Genomic DNA, 15,742 nt, shown 5'->3' with positions numbered 1-15,742 from the left:
GGCCAGTGTCGCTGCATCGCGCGCAAAGGCTGGATTAAAATACAAGTAGGTCGTAGGATAAAAACCCGGGTCGGGCCTGTGTCGTTGCGCCGCCGTGGTCGTCAGCTCACTAAGGGGGGTGTGATGTTATGGGATGTCCTGGTTATGGGCCTGGGTTAAGTACCTATGTCTTCCGCTCCTAACAGGCCAGTCTTTTGGATAGTATTGGCTAGGTGTTTAACAGTGTACCACCTTGAACATGTCCCATTTGGAAATACCACTATTGCTCGTAAAAGGGGATCAGTGACTTTCTTGTTTTTTTTTATTATGTGGTTTTTCAAGCGGTCCCTCAATTCTTGTGAGTTTGCTACCTCTTCTACCCCTTTGGTCATTCCTCTTGGCTTTAAAATTGGTATTGTATCCTCATCACTGGTTTCTTTAACTTCTTCTTCCATCATATTCTTATTATCAAAATTGTCCCTCGAATATGTTTCTTTAGAAACTTTAACGTGTTCGATTCAATATTTGCATTTCTTATGCAAATATTTTTTATATTTCTTGGTAAGTCATCTCATGTTCTACTATATGCAATACAAGTTTAAAAATTTTGTGCCATAGATTCATATATTGTTGTGCTATGATTACACTTTCCAACTCTCAAAATCTAATGTAACCCATCTCATAGCTCGAAACAAGACATAGTCTAACTGATTCAAGTCAACTCTTTAAGCAATATACGATCTAATCTAAGTTGTTTTATATATATATATACGGGTAGACAGGTTCAATAGGGGACAAGTTTACTAAAACCCGAATCTGAACCCGATCCCTAATCCTGAAACCTAAAAAAAACCCGAATTGTCAAACTTGATTCCAACCTGATCACCGTTTTTGTAATCTTGTCCCCACTGCCTTCCAGTAAACCCAACTTAAACCCGACTCATCTCGCCCATTTATCATTTTCAACCCTAGTTTTCTTTTGTCAACCAAACCAAAAAAAAATGATGAGCCATGAACAAAATGCATCTTATGTCAAATCCCTTCACATAAAGGCAAAAATCAATGCTGAAAAGAAACATATTTACCACCTCATAAGAAAAGCAGCAGCCCCAGCAGCCCCATAAAGAGTGTGAGCCTCAAGTGAGGGGGAAGGTGAGATAATATAAATTATAATTACTCTCCATTATTCCTTCTTAAAATTGCATTAATGGAGAAGAAGCTTCCTCCAACCTCCCACTCAAATGCCAATTTGATTGCCATGAAGGGAACCAGAGGACCCACCATTCTCTTTTTTGTTTTTGAGCTAGGGTCTGAATAAGTGAATAGTTACAATACAGAAAGCACATTACAGTTTGATACATTGACAAGGGGAGAAAGTAAAAAGAGAAGCACAGGGAGAAATGCCACAGCTGCTGCAGCATCCAAAGGCCTGAAACCCAGCAATGTCAATGCAAAACCAGTTACTCCTCCAACATCAAAGCACTGAGCAGAGAGCCTCAAACCCTATAAACCCTAACCCTAGGGCATCTTTCTAATATTTAAAAACCCTAGTTTTATCCAGATTTAAAAAAAAAAAAAAAGAAAAGAAAAAAACAATGACTATTCATGTGATCTTCTGTTTATTTCAGCTTTTCATGCTTCAATCTCTAACCTCGAGCACTTGATGGAGCCCATGGAGATGTCTATTTCAATCAGATTATCCTCTTCGTTGATGTCCGAGAAGAGCTCCAGTAGGCCTTGTTGGGTGAAGACGGATTCTGGGCAATATTCCGGTGACTTTGGCCGGAGGGTTGCCTTGGGTGGAACTGGTTCGACATAGTGGCCGTCCGGGAGCGCGAGCTCGATGAGGTTCTCGTCGTCTGACATCGATTCGTCGGAGCACGCTGGAATCCAATCGGCATTGTATGGTGACGGCCAGTCGACATCAGAATCATCGATGGTGGTGTAAAGAATAACGCTTTCGTTTTCGGACAGGACATCTGGTGATTTCGTTGGAACCAGAGCTGTGTCCTTCTGTGGGAGCATCGCCTCACTCGCCGGCTGAGCTTCTGGCCTGCTGCTATTCTCAACGAGTACCTCGTCTCGCATTAAAACTTCTTCTGAAACTTGTTTATTCTTTGACAATTTGAAGAGTATAACAGCAGTACTAGATACAACTAGAACTGTTACAGTAACAAATGCCGGAGAAAAGATGGAATACGAGAAAAATGGAAAAATGAAGAGAAGAAGAATGGAAGAGACGAGTGACTGTTTGAACAAACATGATGAATCAAGAAAACCCATTTGATTCTTAGCTGGGTTGTTCATGGTCGCGGAGCAAAGAAAGTAAGCTAAATTGAAAGCAGAAGCTACAGATTAAAGAGAAAAGCCCAGTAAGACAAACACATCTCAATCTCAGCTTTTCAGTTCTTGAGTGAGTAAAATTAGGAAAGGAGGAAAGGAAAAGATGACTGGTAGACGAAGATAAGAAGAAAAGTGTTGGTAATAGACGCTCTTTCGATCTATTGTGTTTCGAACCGAGATTGAGCAGACAGGAGATGGAAAGGGAAGTTTATCAGCCCTGCTTTATAAGGAAGATGAAGTGACACTGCAGGTAAGGCTGCTAAGGTGCTTGAAAAGGCACTTGCAGAAGAACCCCGTCTCGGTCTCAGCTGATTTGGAGTAAAATATAGTAAGAAACAGAGAGATGGACGATGAAGAAGACGATGAAGCCACTTGAGAGTGATTACCAGGCAGCTGAAGGAACAGAAGGAAGAAGAACAAAAAGCTATTGTGATTTGTGAATTCCAGCTGTTGATTTTTCTTTTGTTATATAAGATGGCCAGAAAGAAATTTACCTGTATTCATTTGCAGAGCAAGAGAAAGGCCAAAAGAGGATAAAAAGTGAGCTTTTTTTACTGAAATTTCTAGGCTGTTTCTCTCCTCACACTTCCCGTGGCTCCTAAAAAAACCGGGTTTTTGTTTTCTCCAAGCCCAATCAGGTGTTTTTTTTTCTGCAACTGATTCTCCCTCGGAAGAAGCAAAGCTCTCTGGTTTTCCCCGTACAGCTTCAAAGCTTGGAAACTGGAGCAGCCATGTGCAGACATCTCAGCTCACCACATGGCGATTTCCCTCTATTTCTCACCGCGGTCCAATAATAAACCAAAAAACCACTGGTTATCATTTCCTTCCGCTCTGCAAATCCATAAAGGTTCGTCAAGAAAACAAACCACCCGTTTCTGAGATATCACATTTGGCGTGTTTTCCTGCTTCTTGGCGACGAGACGAGATCGGAGGGAATCAGGTTTTTCTGCTTCATACGGCAGCTGCATGAGAAGTACCCTTCATAGAGACAGATTCTTGGCGTCCGTTTCTGCCCGGACGTCCCAGCAGAATTTTAAAGGATACCCATCAACCGCTTATCAGTTTCTACGCGTTTTTTTATTGCTCTATGTCAGGAATCAGAATGCGATTTGACCGACTGAACTACGAGACGGCAGCAGGGGAGATGAAGACTGAAATGGGAAAGTTGGTAGCAGCACAGTACCGAGTCGAGTACTTTCCCTTACTGGGACCGAGTTAACTCGGCATTTTTATTTGACCCGCTACATTGGACCACTTAAGGTGGTTCAAAACAATAATGTGGGATACACATAAATGATTGTTCATGTAGTCCCCCTGTCACTTTATGTGAACCTAACTGCTGATGTGGTCCCATGTCATGTGAATGGACCTATATATATATAGTTGATCCTAAGTGTGAAACATACGAAACAATTATCTCAACTGTCCAATCATCATTGGACGATTGAGATAACCATTGATCGAATAGCTGAGGACGATTGAGATAACCGTTGATCGGATAGCTGAGATAGCCGTTTCGCATGTTTCGCACCAAATGGTTTTTCGTATTAAATTAGTCATGTGTATTTATAATAAATAAATAGAATGGACTTGTAGACTTGGTTGAAAAACAATATTTATTTTATGTTTATTTACAAAGAATGATCAAAATAAATGGATAAAATTGACACCCCTAATAGTTATTCAGGAAAACACTTTCCTGAGGTTTTCGGGGACTTGTATTTAGAAAATAAAATTTGAAATTTTCTAGTAAAGGTGGTGAGTAATGAGAAAGAGCATGATGATAATCGGTTATTAAATTGATTTATTTGTGGTTAGTGCCCTTAATGATGGCACACTAGGAACACTTTTCTCCTTCAATTCCTACTCTTCACATGCCCTGATCTAATCGACTACTTTTAATTAATTAAATACTTATATTCCCTTTCCTGGCTTTTACTCTTAATTAGATAAAGAATTGTATTTGTTGCCTGATTTTTTTAAATCTACTAATTATATTGTGTTAACATTAAAAAATCATTAATTTAATCTCTCACTTTCAATTAAGAATATCATCATGAATACCCATATTAATTATTTCAAGAATCAAATAGTGTAATTATGTCCTTCTCTTTAACTAGAAAAACAAGCTTCAAATTTGGAAACCCATTTTATTTTTTATTAATTTATCGACCCGAATTATTCCCTTGATTCAAGATTTTAGATCGATAATTATCGATCTACTTGTGTATCAATCATGTGATACAAGTACCAAACATCAATTAAGGGTGTTTAAAATGATCGAGTTGATGCGTTTAGTTTCATATTTTTCGTCTATTTTGGACAATTAATCGAACAATTGGGGCATTTTCTTTAAACTGGAGTTTAGGACTATCTTTTCATCTAATCTTTGATAAATTGGGTAATTAATTGAACAACTAGGATCATCTAAGGAGTCCATTGGAGGAGGTCACTATTACATAAGCATATGTAATTTTTTAAAAGATGAAGAGAAGTTAATTGATCCCCACAAGGAAAATATAGAGATAAAAATGGTTGAATAAGCTTCTCCTCTTCTCAAAGGCTGTTTAAAAGAGGAAGAGAGAGTAGGCAACCAACCCAGTCTTACCAGCCTCTTTGGGCATTCCTCTCTTTGGTAGGAAAAAAGGAAACCCAAAAACAAAAATACCCCTCAATTTCACACAAAACTATCTCACTGCAACAATTCAATTTTGAGCCCTTAAAATCAAGCAATTCTACATGAACACGAATTGTGTGGTACATCAATTGACTATAGTGCCACAATTTTAATTTTTTTATTTTCCTCATATAAATGACCAAATCCTTGTTCGAAATACATTCAATTCTCTAATTTTACTGATCGAGTCGCTAGCTATGATTGGAAAGATTAAATTTATTAAATGAATTAAGATGTGAATTGGTTTGAGTTTGATACAATACATATTTAGCTAATTCCTAACTTTAGATTAATTTATTAAAAAAATATTTATCTAAAAATGCATCATTAATCAAGTAATTGGGATTGGGTTTAACATGATCCTGACTCTCCAATCAATTTACTAGTTAACGAAATTGTTAAGTAGGAAAATTAGTGAGAACACATAAAAGGGGAAGATACTTGAGAAACACAAAATTACCCTTAACGGTGAGGACAAATGAGAAGGGTGACACATGAATTTGTGACATTTGCTTGTGGCATGCCTTGAAAGCAAACATGGGTTGGGGGGAGCACCCACCTAGGGGAATGTTAAGTGCCTTGGTATTGAGTTCCACTTGATGTGGGGGACCATAGTATTGTGTTGGAGAATGTTTTTTTGGACAAAGGGAAAGTTACTTAAGACCTGGACACCTTATTCATATATACATATGGATGGATGCATTTTATTTTATTTTATTTTTCCTAAGTTTGCTTCACATGAAAAAACAAGGATTATGTGAATTAATTAAACGGTTGAAATGCATATCGGCGATTAAAAGGATTCAAAATTGAAATTAACCCTAGTATTACTATTTTTTTCTCAAATTTTAAAGATTAATAACAAATATGATCTCTATGTCTCTATATATTTCTCTCTTTCTCTCTCTACTCTCTCTCTTTATTTCTAATTTCATACAACAAAAATTTACCTTAAATTTTGAAAATACAATTTTTTTTTCAAAATATAAATATTTATATGGGGTGAAAGCTATCTTGTTGTTATTATTGACAAATTTTTCAGTATTTTTTAAAATTATATAATTTTACTTCCCCCAAAAAAACTAAATATAACAATATTACTAGGAAACTCGTGTTTTTGACTCAGTAACCGAGTCGACTCAGAATGAGTTGGTGGTTACAAAAAATGTTTTCACTCTAGAAAATGGAAACCTTCTACAAAATTAAATTTCAATAGTTTCAACTAACTCCGTTGGGTCAATATAGTTAGGTAAACAAAATATATGTTAGTAAACGAGTCCAAACGAAATTGCCACCGAGTCGGGTTTGGGTGATTGAGTGAAGCAACGAGTCAAACTGAAGTTGTTCACCAAATGTTAATTTTAAAACCTGAATCCTCAGGAGTAATCGTTATTTATACCAATTCCCAGGGCATTTCTGAACCACGTAGACTTATAAATCAAGTAGCTAACCTGCTCATTCTCTTCTCATGTTGCTTCCTGCTCTGGACATTCAGAAAAGAAAATGGCTTGTTTTCATGGCGGTTCCTTTCTCGTTCTCTTCGTCTTCCTCCACTTCTTTTGCCTCGGTTCTTCCGCAAGAACCTCTAACGATGAACCCCGGCATGATCTTTCACTAGTTTTCAGTCGAAAAGAGCTGGTGCAGGCTGCCGGTTATGGAGAAGAGAGACTATCGTCTGTGTTGGTCACTGGAACTGTACTCTGTCATGCCTGTTCCGATGGAGACGACGAGCTCCGTGCATGGCCAGTTCAAGGTATATATATCTTACTGCCCCTTCTTCTCTGAAACATAACCCATGAAATTGCACTATTTTTTAAGCTTTTGGCTGGTTCCTTTGTTCATAACTTTTAGGGTTTTGGAGTATTTCTTGGTACATGATGAAAAACTTAGAACCTCAAAGTCATTTCTGACTGGTTAATTTAATCTTTAATGACAAATATCAGTATGGTGACAGATTCACCCAATATTATCTCATGGCTATTAAGAACTAACCAAATCAGATGGTTCTATTTCTCAATCTTTCTGACTTGCTCCTACGGAACCAAGGCTGAAAAGGTTGAAAAAAACAGTCATTCACAACCACTGATGAAGGATTTCTCAAAAAGTTAAGGATTAGTAATCCTTTTTTGTAGAAATCGAATGGATTCAAAAGCAAATTACTTCCCTTAATATTATCATATTTGTTTTATTAATATAATTAGGTTTTCAAAGAAGTCTATGGTGTTAGCATGAGAAATATGAAATCTGAACATATAAGCTGTAAATTATTAAACTTCTGCAGATTAAGTACAATTGTAATTCAACTTAAGGCTTTTTAACCAAACTTACACATACCCACTTAAGAAAATCAAATACAAGAATGGCTTCATTTTCCCCTTAATCTGACCTTGTTTCAATCAAATCTAAATCACAGAACCAAAAATTTTCTTTGTTTTTGGAAAAGTTTTGATTAGGTATTATTCATGTTTGTTAGATAATCTAATGAAATCAATATGTGTGAAGACACGGCTCTCCTTGTATTTACAGGTGATTAACTTGCTGATGTTCAGTAATATTCTTAGCTGATCTGAAATAAGAAACAGGAAGCAGGAAACACAACATAAAAATAAGAACCAGGAGGAAGCGATAAATCCTGTAATAATCAGATAACTAAGAGTAACGTCCATGGTGAATCCTTGCGGAAGCTTTGAATTGCAGACACTGAGGCTTGAGATTAACAATCTCTGTAACGTGGGCAGGAGCATTGGTGAGAGTTAGATGCAAAAACGGGAGAGGATACTCAAGGACGAAACTGATGAATGGGGCAAAGGGTACCACAGACGAGTATGGGGACTTCATCGTTCATCTCCCTTCTCATCTCCATGCAAACCCTAAACTGGACCAGGCATGCACAGCCACGGTTCTCCGCCTGCCGGGGAACTCCCCATGTCGACGACGGTTTCTCACAAGGAAACGGAGAGGAATAAGGTTATCATCTGTTGGAAATGGCATCCGTACTTACACCACCGGAACGATCTCGTTCTGGCAGCGGTCTCGGCCGGGGTTTTTGAGTTTGGGAAGAAAAGGGAAAGGAGGAGAAGAGGAAAGAGTGTGGTGAGGTAACGTTTGGTGCATGGTTAGTGAGTGATGGAGTGATGGGTCATGAGAAGATCATCCTCTTTGTGTTATTTACTTGTATTTGGTGGATTCCTTATATTTGAGTATATTACAAACTTATAATGTGTTATAGGAGATAGGTTCCAATTTATAAATTTAGACTTTCTTTTTCCCTTTCTTTTGCTATTCAATTCATCTATTTTTCTTATTTTGGTTTTGAGACGATAAAATCGAGATAATGATATTGTTAATAAATATAATGAAGCAACAAAGCGATGGATTAATATAGGGTACGAGTATCCCCGTCTACTATATAATAGGAAGGGTAGCGCGTGTTGTCGATTCCCCCCAACATTTTGTAGGGCTATGAATTTAATTAATCTTTTTAAGCCGATAGATAATTTCATTTTTTTTATTTTTTTATTTTCTTATTTCTTAAATCATATGTTTATTATTTATTATTATAAATTAATTAATATTATATTTATTTGTAATATTTATTTCAAATTATAGAATATTTTATAATAGTAAAGAATTATGTATTAATTAAAGTTATGAAAAAAATATTAATATTTAAGAATATCTAAATCATATAATAATTTATTTAAAATAAATATATAAAGTGTATAAATTTAAAACTAAATATTACCATTTTTAGATTGATTTAGATTAAATGGGTGTATAAAAATAAATAAATTAAAACATATTTGACTTTAAGCCAATACATTTAATTACTTAAACTTAGTTGTTTATATGATTAAAATATATATAATTTATTTAAAATCTTATTTTAAAAATAATAATTATTAAACTTATTATGTTCACATTTAACATATTATTGAATCATTTTGTAATGATAAAGAAGCTATTATTATTTATACTAATTAAAAATGTTATGTTTAAATAATTTCAAACTTAATAGTATATAATACGTTTATGTCAAATATTTTATGAATTATGAAAATTTAGATTAAAAATTATAATGATTAAACTCTATTAAAGTAAATGGGTGTGCTAATTTTAATATAGTAAAATATATTTAATTTAATAATCCTAAAAATCTTCTAAACAAAGAATTTAAAAGTTTCGTCGTATGTGAACAAGAACAAAATGAAGTTATATGTAGCCTTAATCATGCCTCGATAGTATCTACCACTTGAAATGTGGTGCTTTTTGTTTTTTTACGTTAACTCCATATTTTCACTTTATATTATCAACATGAGGAAAAATATGATTCCTCTATAATAATATAAATAACGGCATGATACAAGATGTTTGATCTAAACTCTTAACTCAATAGTCACATTGGTAAGGGGATGCATAAGATTTCTAGTGTGCGTTTTTTAGTTGAAACCTCACAAAAGATTAAGGGGTGAATTTTTTCACTAACTATTTTTGAGAATAATAATGATCAAATTCTCATTTTCTTTTCTAAGAGTTCGAAACAAACCCTAAGGGATGTGTGCAGTATCATGTCCCCAAAACCAAGATGTATCACCTCATACACATCATGTTTCAAGATTCAAAAATGTTTCACATGATCTTCATCATAATGGGAAATCAACTTTGCAGGTCTCACCAGTAATAATACCTGAAACAGAGATCTCACATTCAAAAACACCAGATTTTGTTTAATCAAACTCTTTATCAGCTTTTCCCATTTGAGGTACAACGTCAAATTGCATTAACATCAGTAAGAGGTTGAAGAAAACCGAAGTTCCTTCAATGTTCATTTAGTGGCTAACTGGGGAAAAGGAATTCAGATTTCAGGTTTCAGGGTAGAAGAAAAAACTGGTCTCAACGGATTGAAGTAACCATGGGTAATTCTATTAGAATCAGCAAGTGCAAGAAAAGATTATGAACTTTTAGCTGTTGGGTAGTTCGATTTGGTCAAGAGATAGTTCACCACATCCGCACAACATGTAAGCTTGTCCGCTTTGTCTTCTGGAATCTCTGTTGAAAACTCTTGTTCAAGAGCCATAACAAGCTCCACCATGTCTAAGCTATCCAAGCACAAGTCTTTCTGGAAATCTGCTGTTTCAGAAACCTGTTGAAAGCTACCAAAATATAATTGGCGCTGGTAAATTCAGTAACTTCAAAATTATATTCGCTTCATTGAAACACATTTGACATACTTTTCAGTTTTTTACTCAATATTTCTTAAGTTTAACTTCATCTGTTAGACATTTTGAGCTTTATCCATATCATAAGGAAGCTTCTACAGCATATCAAATTTATAACACTTGGGAAGTTTCAATGACATTTTCGTCTATGATGTTTTAAGAAATATATATTCCTTTTTATTTAGTGAATATTGAACTCCTTACCCTGAGACTTGAACTCAAGACCTCGAGCTAGAAACACCCCCACGTTGTCATTGAGCCAAAGAAGAAATTTCCATTTTAGGGTCACTAATTCTTAATACAACAGCTAGTTTCTAATATTTGTGCTGCTATTCATCAAATGCAATCACGCATTTAAGGATTGAGATGAAAGTATTATTGTATCAGTATTACCTTGGAAGCATCTACTCTGTCATACTTCTTCACCAGTCCAATTACTTGAGCCATCAGATGATCTGAGTTGGTAGAAGTTGAGGCATACATATGACTACTAGGATGGTGAAGGGACTTGCCAACTTCAAGGAATGATCTTGGCAACAGAGAGTTTCTAACTCTCACATGCCTTAGAACAGAGGTCCACAAGAACTGCATATTAGGCTGTGCTGGATTTACAGGAAGCAGTAAAAACTCCATTAGATGACTAAACAAGAATTGAATGAATTCCATGCATTAGTTCATTGCATTGAGGTGCACACAGCATATTCAATCCCAAGTGAAAAGTGTCTCCCTTGCATTTATATCAAATGGCATTGGCATGCTACGCAGGCTCATATGCAATATCAAAGCCACAGTGGCTTCCTGCAGCATCAATAATGAAAGCACTGCTCAAGTAGAAACCCTGAAAACATAACTCAAAAAGTATTTTACAGTTGATAGACGTGAATGATAATTATTCATCTGGGACAAAAACCATCTTCAGTTTTTTCATCAAAATTTTGTTTTTAATCCGAGTAAACAGACCTGGAAATTTTCATTTTTTGTTTCCCTAAACTTTTTTGAGCCCTCTTGAACCTAGTTTCCTTTACCCTGACAGATTTGTCAAATTTCTCATCCCTAAGGTATTTTCTTCTCTCTCTAGTACTTGTTATGCATGTTTGTGATAATTTTCGTGGTTTAAATAAACTTACCTAGGCTTGTAAGCATGCAATTAGTACTCTCTGTCTACTGATTTGCTTGCCAACCCCATTGTAACCTAATTCAGCCCCTATTAGAATCCTAGAACTTGAAGTCCTTGCAGTCATACATCAAACATAGGTCTGCATGAGATACTTCCATACGATGTAGTTAGTATTATCGAGCTTAATCTGTACAAGGTCAGTCACTTTTGAAACTCATGGTAACCTAGAATTGGGTAACACAAGTCAAATTTGTCCAAAAGGGATCCAAAAACAACTTAAGAAATTCTATAAATCATTTGAATTGGAGGCTTCAATTGATTGAACCCAAACAGCTGATTGAGGGTGGCCATCAATTGCTTGAAGGCTTCTCTTTTGTCTGTTAGTCGATTAACAAACTTCTGCCAATCGATGAAAGGTTCATGCCTTCCCTACACATCAATTGAAATGGCTTCACAATGGATTTAATGGCACATTTTTTTCAAAGAAAACCTCAATATTCTCTAATTTCCTGCCGTGCAATAGTAACTTTATCTTCCTAATTTCAATAAGAGGATGAACGATACCCATCAAAGCTCCTTCACAAAGCCTCAACTTCCTGACTTTGTGATGCAATACGTGCATCCAACATAATCTCCCCAACAAAAGCAACTTTTGTTGCAAGATTCATCTTGGCCGTCCTAGAACCTTGAAGTTTCATCAAGCAAGGCCTCCCATAACTTATCTCAATGGATTCTGACCTAGAAGCTCTGAATTCTAACACCATGTAAGAATTTGACCAAAAGACAGAAAGAGACTACTTAAAAAACAAGCCAAGACACAAATTTCACATGGTTTGGGATAAACCTACTCAATGGGAAGAGATAGATGGTGTCCAAACTCAAAGACTAGACCAGCGATAAGCTATATATATTGACGAAAATTACATCTTTATGTTTAATGGGCGCTTACAAGATCAGTGGAGACACCACATGACTGCACCAAATTAGCAAGGTCAAGGTCCACATTCGCAACATTTGTGGCCGCACCATTTACATTTCTAACAACTAAAACATTTGAATACATATAGGGGCTCTTCTAAGGAGGTTTTTAACATCTTAAAGATGCTTAGATTGTGCAGTTCAAATACTCAGCCAAATGGAATACAAGTCCAATAAAATGAGAACACATAAAATAAACATTTTTATAGAAAAAGCATTAACGGTTTCAAAGCATCTTCTTTCGTTTTGCAGAGCCCCTTCCTCGCAGAAAACACAAAACCATTTCCTGAACCCTATCTATTTCAGATACGCCTAGTGCGTTTAGTCCTTAGTATCATAAAGCTACACCTTCTACCAAAAGTTCAATGCCCAGATAGGAATCGGATATCAGAAGCTCCACGCGCTTTCATTAACTTCAAACTTGAGCAAAAGAGAAATAATCCATCAACAGGAACAAAATATATCCAATAAGCATTACGCAAGAAGAAAACAGAACTTGCAAAAGATTGAGTAATACAAAACTACAGGAAAAGAGAGTAAGCAGGACAATGAAAAAATTACTCGAACCTGTCAAAGAATCCAATAAGTGGCGGAGATGGAGGGTCGATGTCGGCGGCTCTTCTTAGCTTTGAGTGAAAAACGAATCGAAGTCCAACAGCCAAAATGACACCTATCTGGGTAAACTCTGGGTGCTTGCTTGTTTTGATCCATTCCGGCATCCGTAAAGTTGGGTAAATGGGTCAGCGTGAGATTAAAAACCGTATTATATGTATATATATAAACCCGGGGAAGCGGCAAAGGCCGAGTTTGGGCCAGGTTTGTCCACCGTGGGGGTTGGTTTTCCGAACCATCTTCGCGAGTGTTCTCACCATGGTGTTCCCCTTATTTACTAACAATGCCACCTTGTGCCTTATTTACCATCCATGCCACTCTTACTCGCGGGTGTCTCCTTTTAACGTTCTCCCTCAAGCTGGTGCATAAATATCATAAATCCCTAATTTTGTATATGTATTATGAAGAATTGTTGTTGTTATTGCTTTGGTGAAGATATTTGCATATTTTTTTTTATAAGATATAGTGTATGGTGAGGTCTCTAACTTGTAGCCTCTCTCTGATGAAGCAGCAATCAAATTCAATATGCTTGGTCTTTTCATGAAATATTGGGTTTGTAGCTATGTGAATTGCTGCCTGATTATCATAATGTAGTTGCATTGATTTTTTACAAGAAAAACTCAGTTATGTTAATAAAGATTTAGCCATATCATTTTACTTACTGCATGAGTCATGACTCGATATTATGCTTCTTTACTTGAACGGCTACAACTATTTGTTTTAACTCTGTTACGTGACATTATTGGCACCTACTGTTGTAAAATACCCGAAAGTGGGTTTTCTTGGCAGTAAGTGATCTTGCCCAGTCTGCATCGACAAACCTTTCCATGTTGATGTGTTCATGGGATTTGTGTAATAGTCCTAATCTTGGACTATTTTTTAGTTATCTAAGAACTTTTTCTAAGACTTATTGATGGAATATTTGAGGATGATGCATGAACTGACTAACAATAGTTACTACAAAATAAATATCAGGTTGGGTTACAATAAGGTAGATTAATTTCCCAATGAGTCTTGGAAATCTTCCTATATTTACCTCATCTCCTTCATCCATGTGTAATTTGGCATTTGGATCTATCGATAAATCGAGAGGTTTATAACCCAATATACTTGTTTCTTCCAATGGATCTAGCACATATTTTCTTTGTGACAAGACTATGTCATATTTTGATTACAGAACCTCTATGCCAAGGATGTATTTGAGTAAACCCAAATCTTTGGTTTGGAATATCTTGCTTAGTTCTTCCTTTGTAATTTCTTTTCCACTTTTATCACTACCAGTCAAGATAATATTATCCACATAAACAAACATGAGTATTGTGACACAACTATTGCGTTTGACAAATACAAAGTGGTCAATTTCACCTCATTTGTATTTGAGCCCAAGGATTACCTTGCCAAACTTGTCAAACAATGCCTGAGGAGACTGTTTTAATCCATATATGAATTTCTTAAGTTTGCATACTTTTCCCCCCTCAACCACAAAACCAGGTGGTTGTACCATGTAAACTTCTTCTTGGAGATCACCATTTAGAAAAGTATTTTTTATATCAAGTTGGTGAAGATTCATTGGAAATTTGTAGCAAGAGAGATGAAAACATGTACCAAGTTCATTTTAGCAACGGGAGGACTCTTTATAATATATCCTATAGGATTGAGTGTATCCATTGGCAACTAATCAGGCTTTGATACGTGCAACACTGCCATCCACATTAAGTTTCACAGTAAAGACCCATTTGCATCCAATGGGTTTCTGGTCATATGGTAATGTCATGAGATCCCAAGTGTAGCTAAAAGGACTAGACGATATATTGTGTTGCCTGGGCTGAAACAAGCACGATGATGTTTCCCAAGCTCACAAAACTCACAAGATAACTGAGAAATAAATTTAAATGAGGGAACTAATAAGTTCAAAGGGTTCCCCAACTTGTTGTGCCATTATATAACTTTTTTATCTGTTTTTGCTATGACTATCAAAATTGTTGGATTCATAAAGCAAAGATCTCCTCTCTCATGTTTGCCACCAATCACTTGCTTCATCTTGATATCCTCAAGAACATAATGAGAAAGAAACGAGGTAAGAAAGCAATTTAGCATTTTAGTTAATTGGGTAACAAACATAAGATTAAGCGGGAATTGAGGTACAAATAAAAGATTAGAAAGTGACACTTAGGGAGATTAAGTGGATGTACCAGTACCTTGAACTTTAGTTTGGGACCCATTTTAATAGATACATAACACTCCATAGTACAAAGAGTCCAGGAAGATGTGTTATCTATTTTTCCCATAAGATGTTTAGAGGGACCAAAGTCAATGAACTAGGATGAAAGACTAAAAAATGAAATAAAGGAGAACATATCGGTAGTAGCAACCTTAACTGTAGTGGCACTTGGTGGTGGAGCCATCAAGTTCTCAAAATTTTAAAATAATTTAAATCTTCTTCTATACTTCCCTTTGGGATGATCAGAGGTAACACTTTGTAGAGCTGTTGTGGTAGAAGTTGAGGCTTGATTAGCTTTGAAAAACTCTACTTTACCATGTATATTCTAGCACTTGTCAACATGATGATTGTATAAACCACACAAAAATACACTTTCTGTTTTGGGTGTAGTTTGGGGAGTTGGAATTGGGTGTACCCACAATCCTTCCTCTCCCTCTACGATAAGATTTCCCACCTCTTGCTCTTGCTCTTCCTCTTCCATTGCTGTTGTTCCCCCTTCCTTGGGAGAACATTTTTGAATTTTCTACTTGTTCTTGTTGAGTTGAGGATAACTGGAATCCTAAGCATGCTAGCACACACATCATTAAAAGGAGGTC

At 36.0% G+C, this 15,742-nt stretch overlaps 2 protein-coding genes across 4 annotated transcripts; one reads left to right on the top strand and one right to left on the bottom strand.

The window, feature by feature from the left end:
* The first annotated feature begins 6,502 nt into the window (after positions 1 to 6,502).
* On the top strand, positions 6,503 to 8,096 carry LOC137939435 (uncharacterized). The gene is made up of 2 exons (XM_068784705.1): positions 6,503 to 6,752; positions 7,738 to 8,096. Exons 1-2 carry the CDS (start codon positions 6,503 to 6,505, stop codon positions 8,094 to 8,096), a joined length of 609 nt encoding a protein of 202 aa, XP_068640806.1.
* A 1,602-nt stretch (positions 8,097 to 9,698) lies between these two features.
* LOC137942742 (acyl carrier protein 3, mitochondrial-like) lies at positions 9,699 to 13,037 on the bottom strand. 3 transcript variants are annotated; one of them, XM_068788481.1, is made up of 3 exons: positions 12,881 to 13,037; positions 10,612 to 10,820; positions 9,699 to 10,172 (listed from the first exon to the last, which is right to left on the bottom strand). In XM_068788481.1, exons 2-3 carry the CDS (start codon positions 10,807 to 10,809, stop codon positions 9,951 to 9,953), a joined length of 420 nt encoding a protein of 139 aa, XP_068644582.1. In that variant the 5' UTR covers positions 10,810 to 10,820; positions 12,881 to 13,037; the 3' UTR covers positions 9,699 to 9,950. The 3 variants fall into 3 exon arrangements, with proteins under 3 accessions (XP_068644582.1, XP_068644584.1, XP_068644583.1); XM_068788483.1 differs by having other exon boundaries at positions 9,699 to 10,142; XM_068788482.1 differs by having other exon boundaries at positions 10,612 to 10,815.
* Between the last annotated feature and the right edge of the window lie 2,705 nt (positions 13,038 to 15,742).

Source organism: Aristolochia californica, unplaced genomic scaffold, assembly GCF_029961685.1.
Source record: "Aristolochia californica isolate CCGP_79_NKW_82.1479 unplaced genomic scaffold, dmAriCali1.0.hap1 SCAF_10, whole genome shotgun sequence".
Taxonomy (NCBI): Eukaryota; Viridiplantae; Streptophyta; class Magnoliopsida; order Piperales; family Aristolochiaceae; genus Aristolochia; species Aristolochia californica.
Note: the sequence above shows the minus strand (reverse complement) of the source record. Positions and strands in the feature narration are given on the sequence as shown.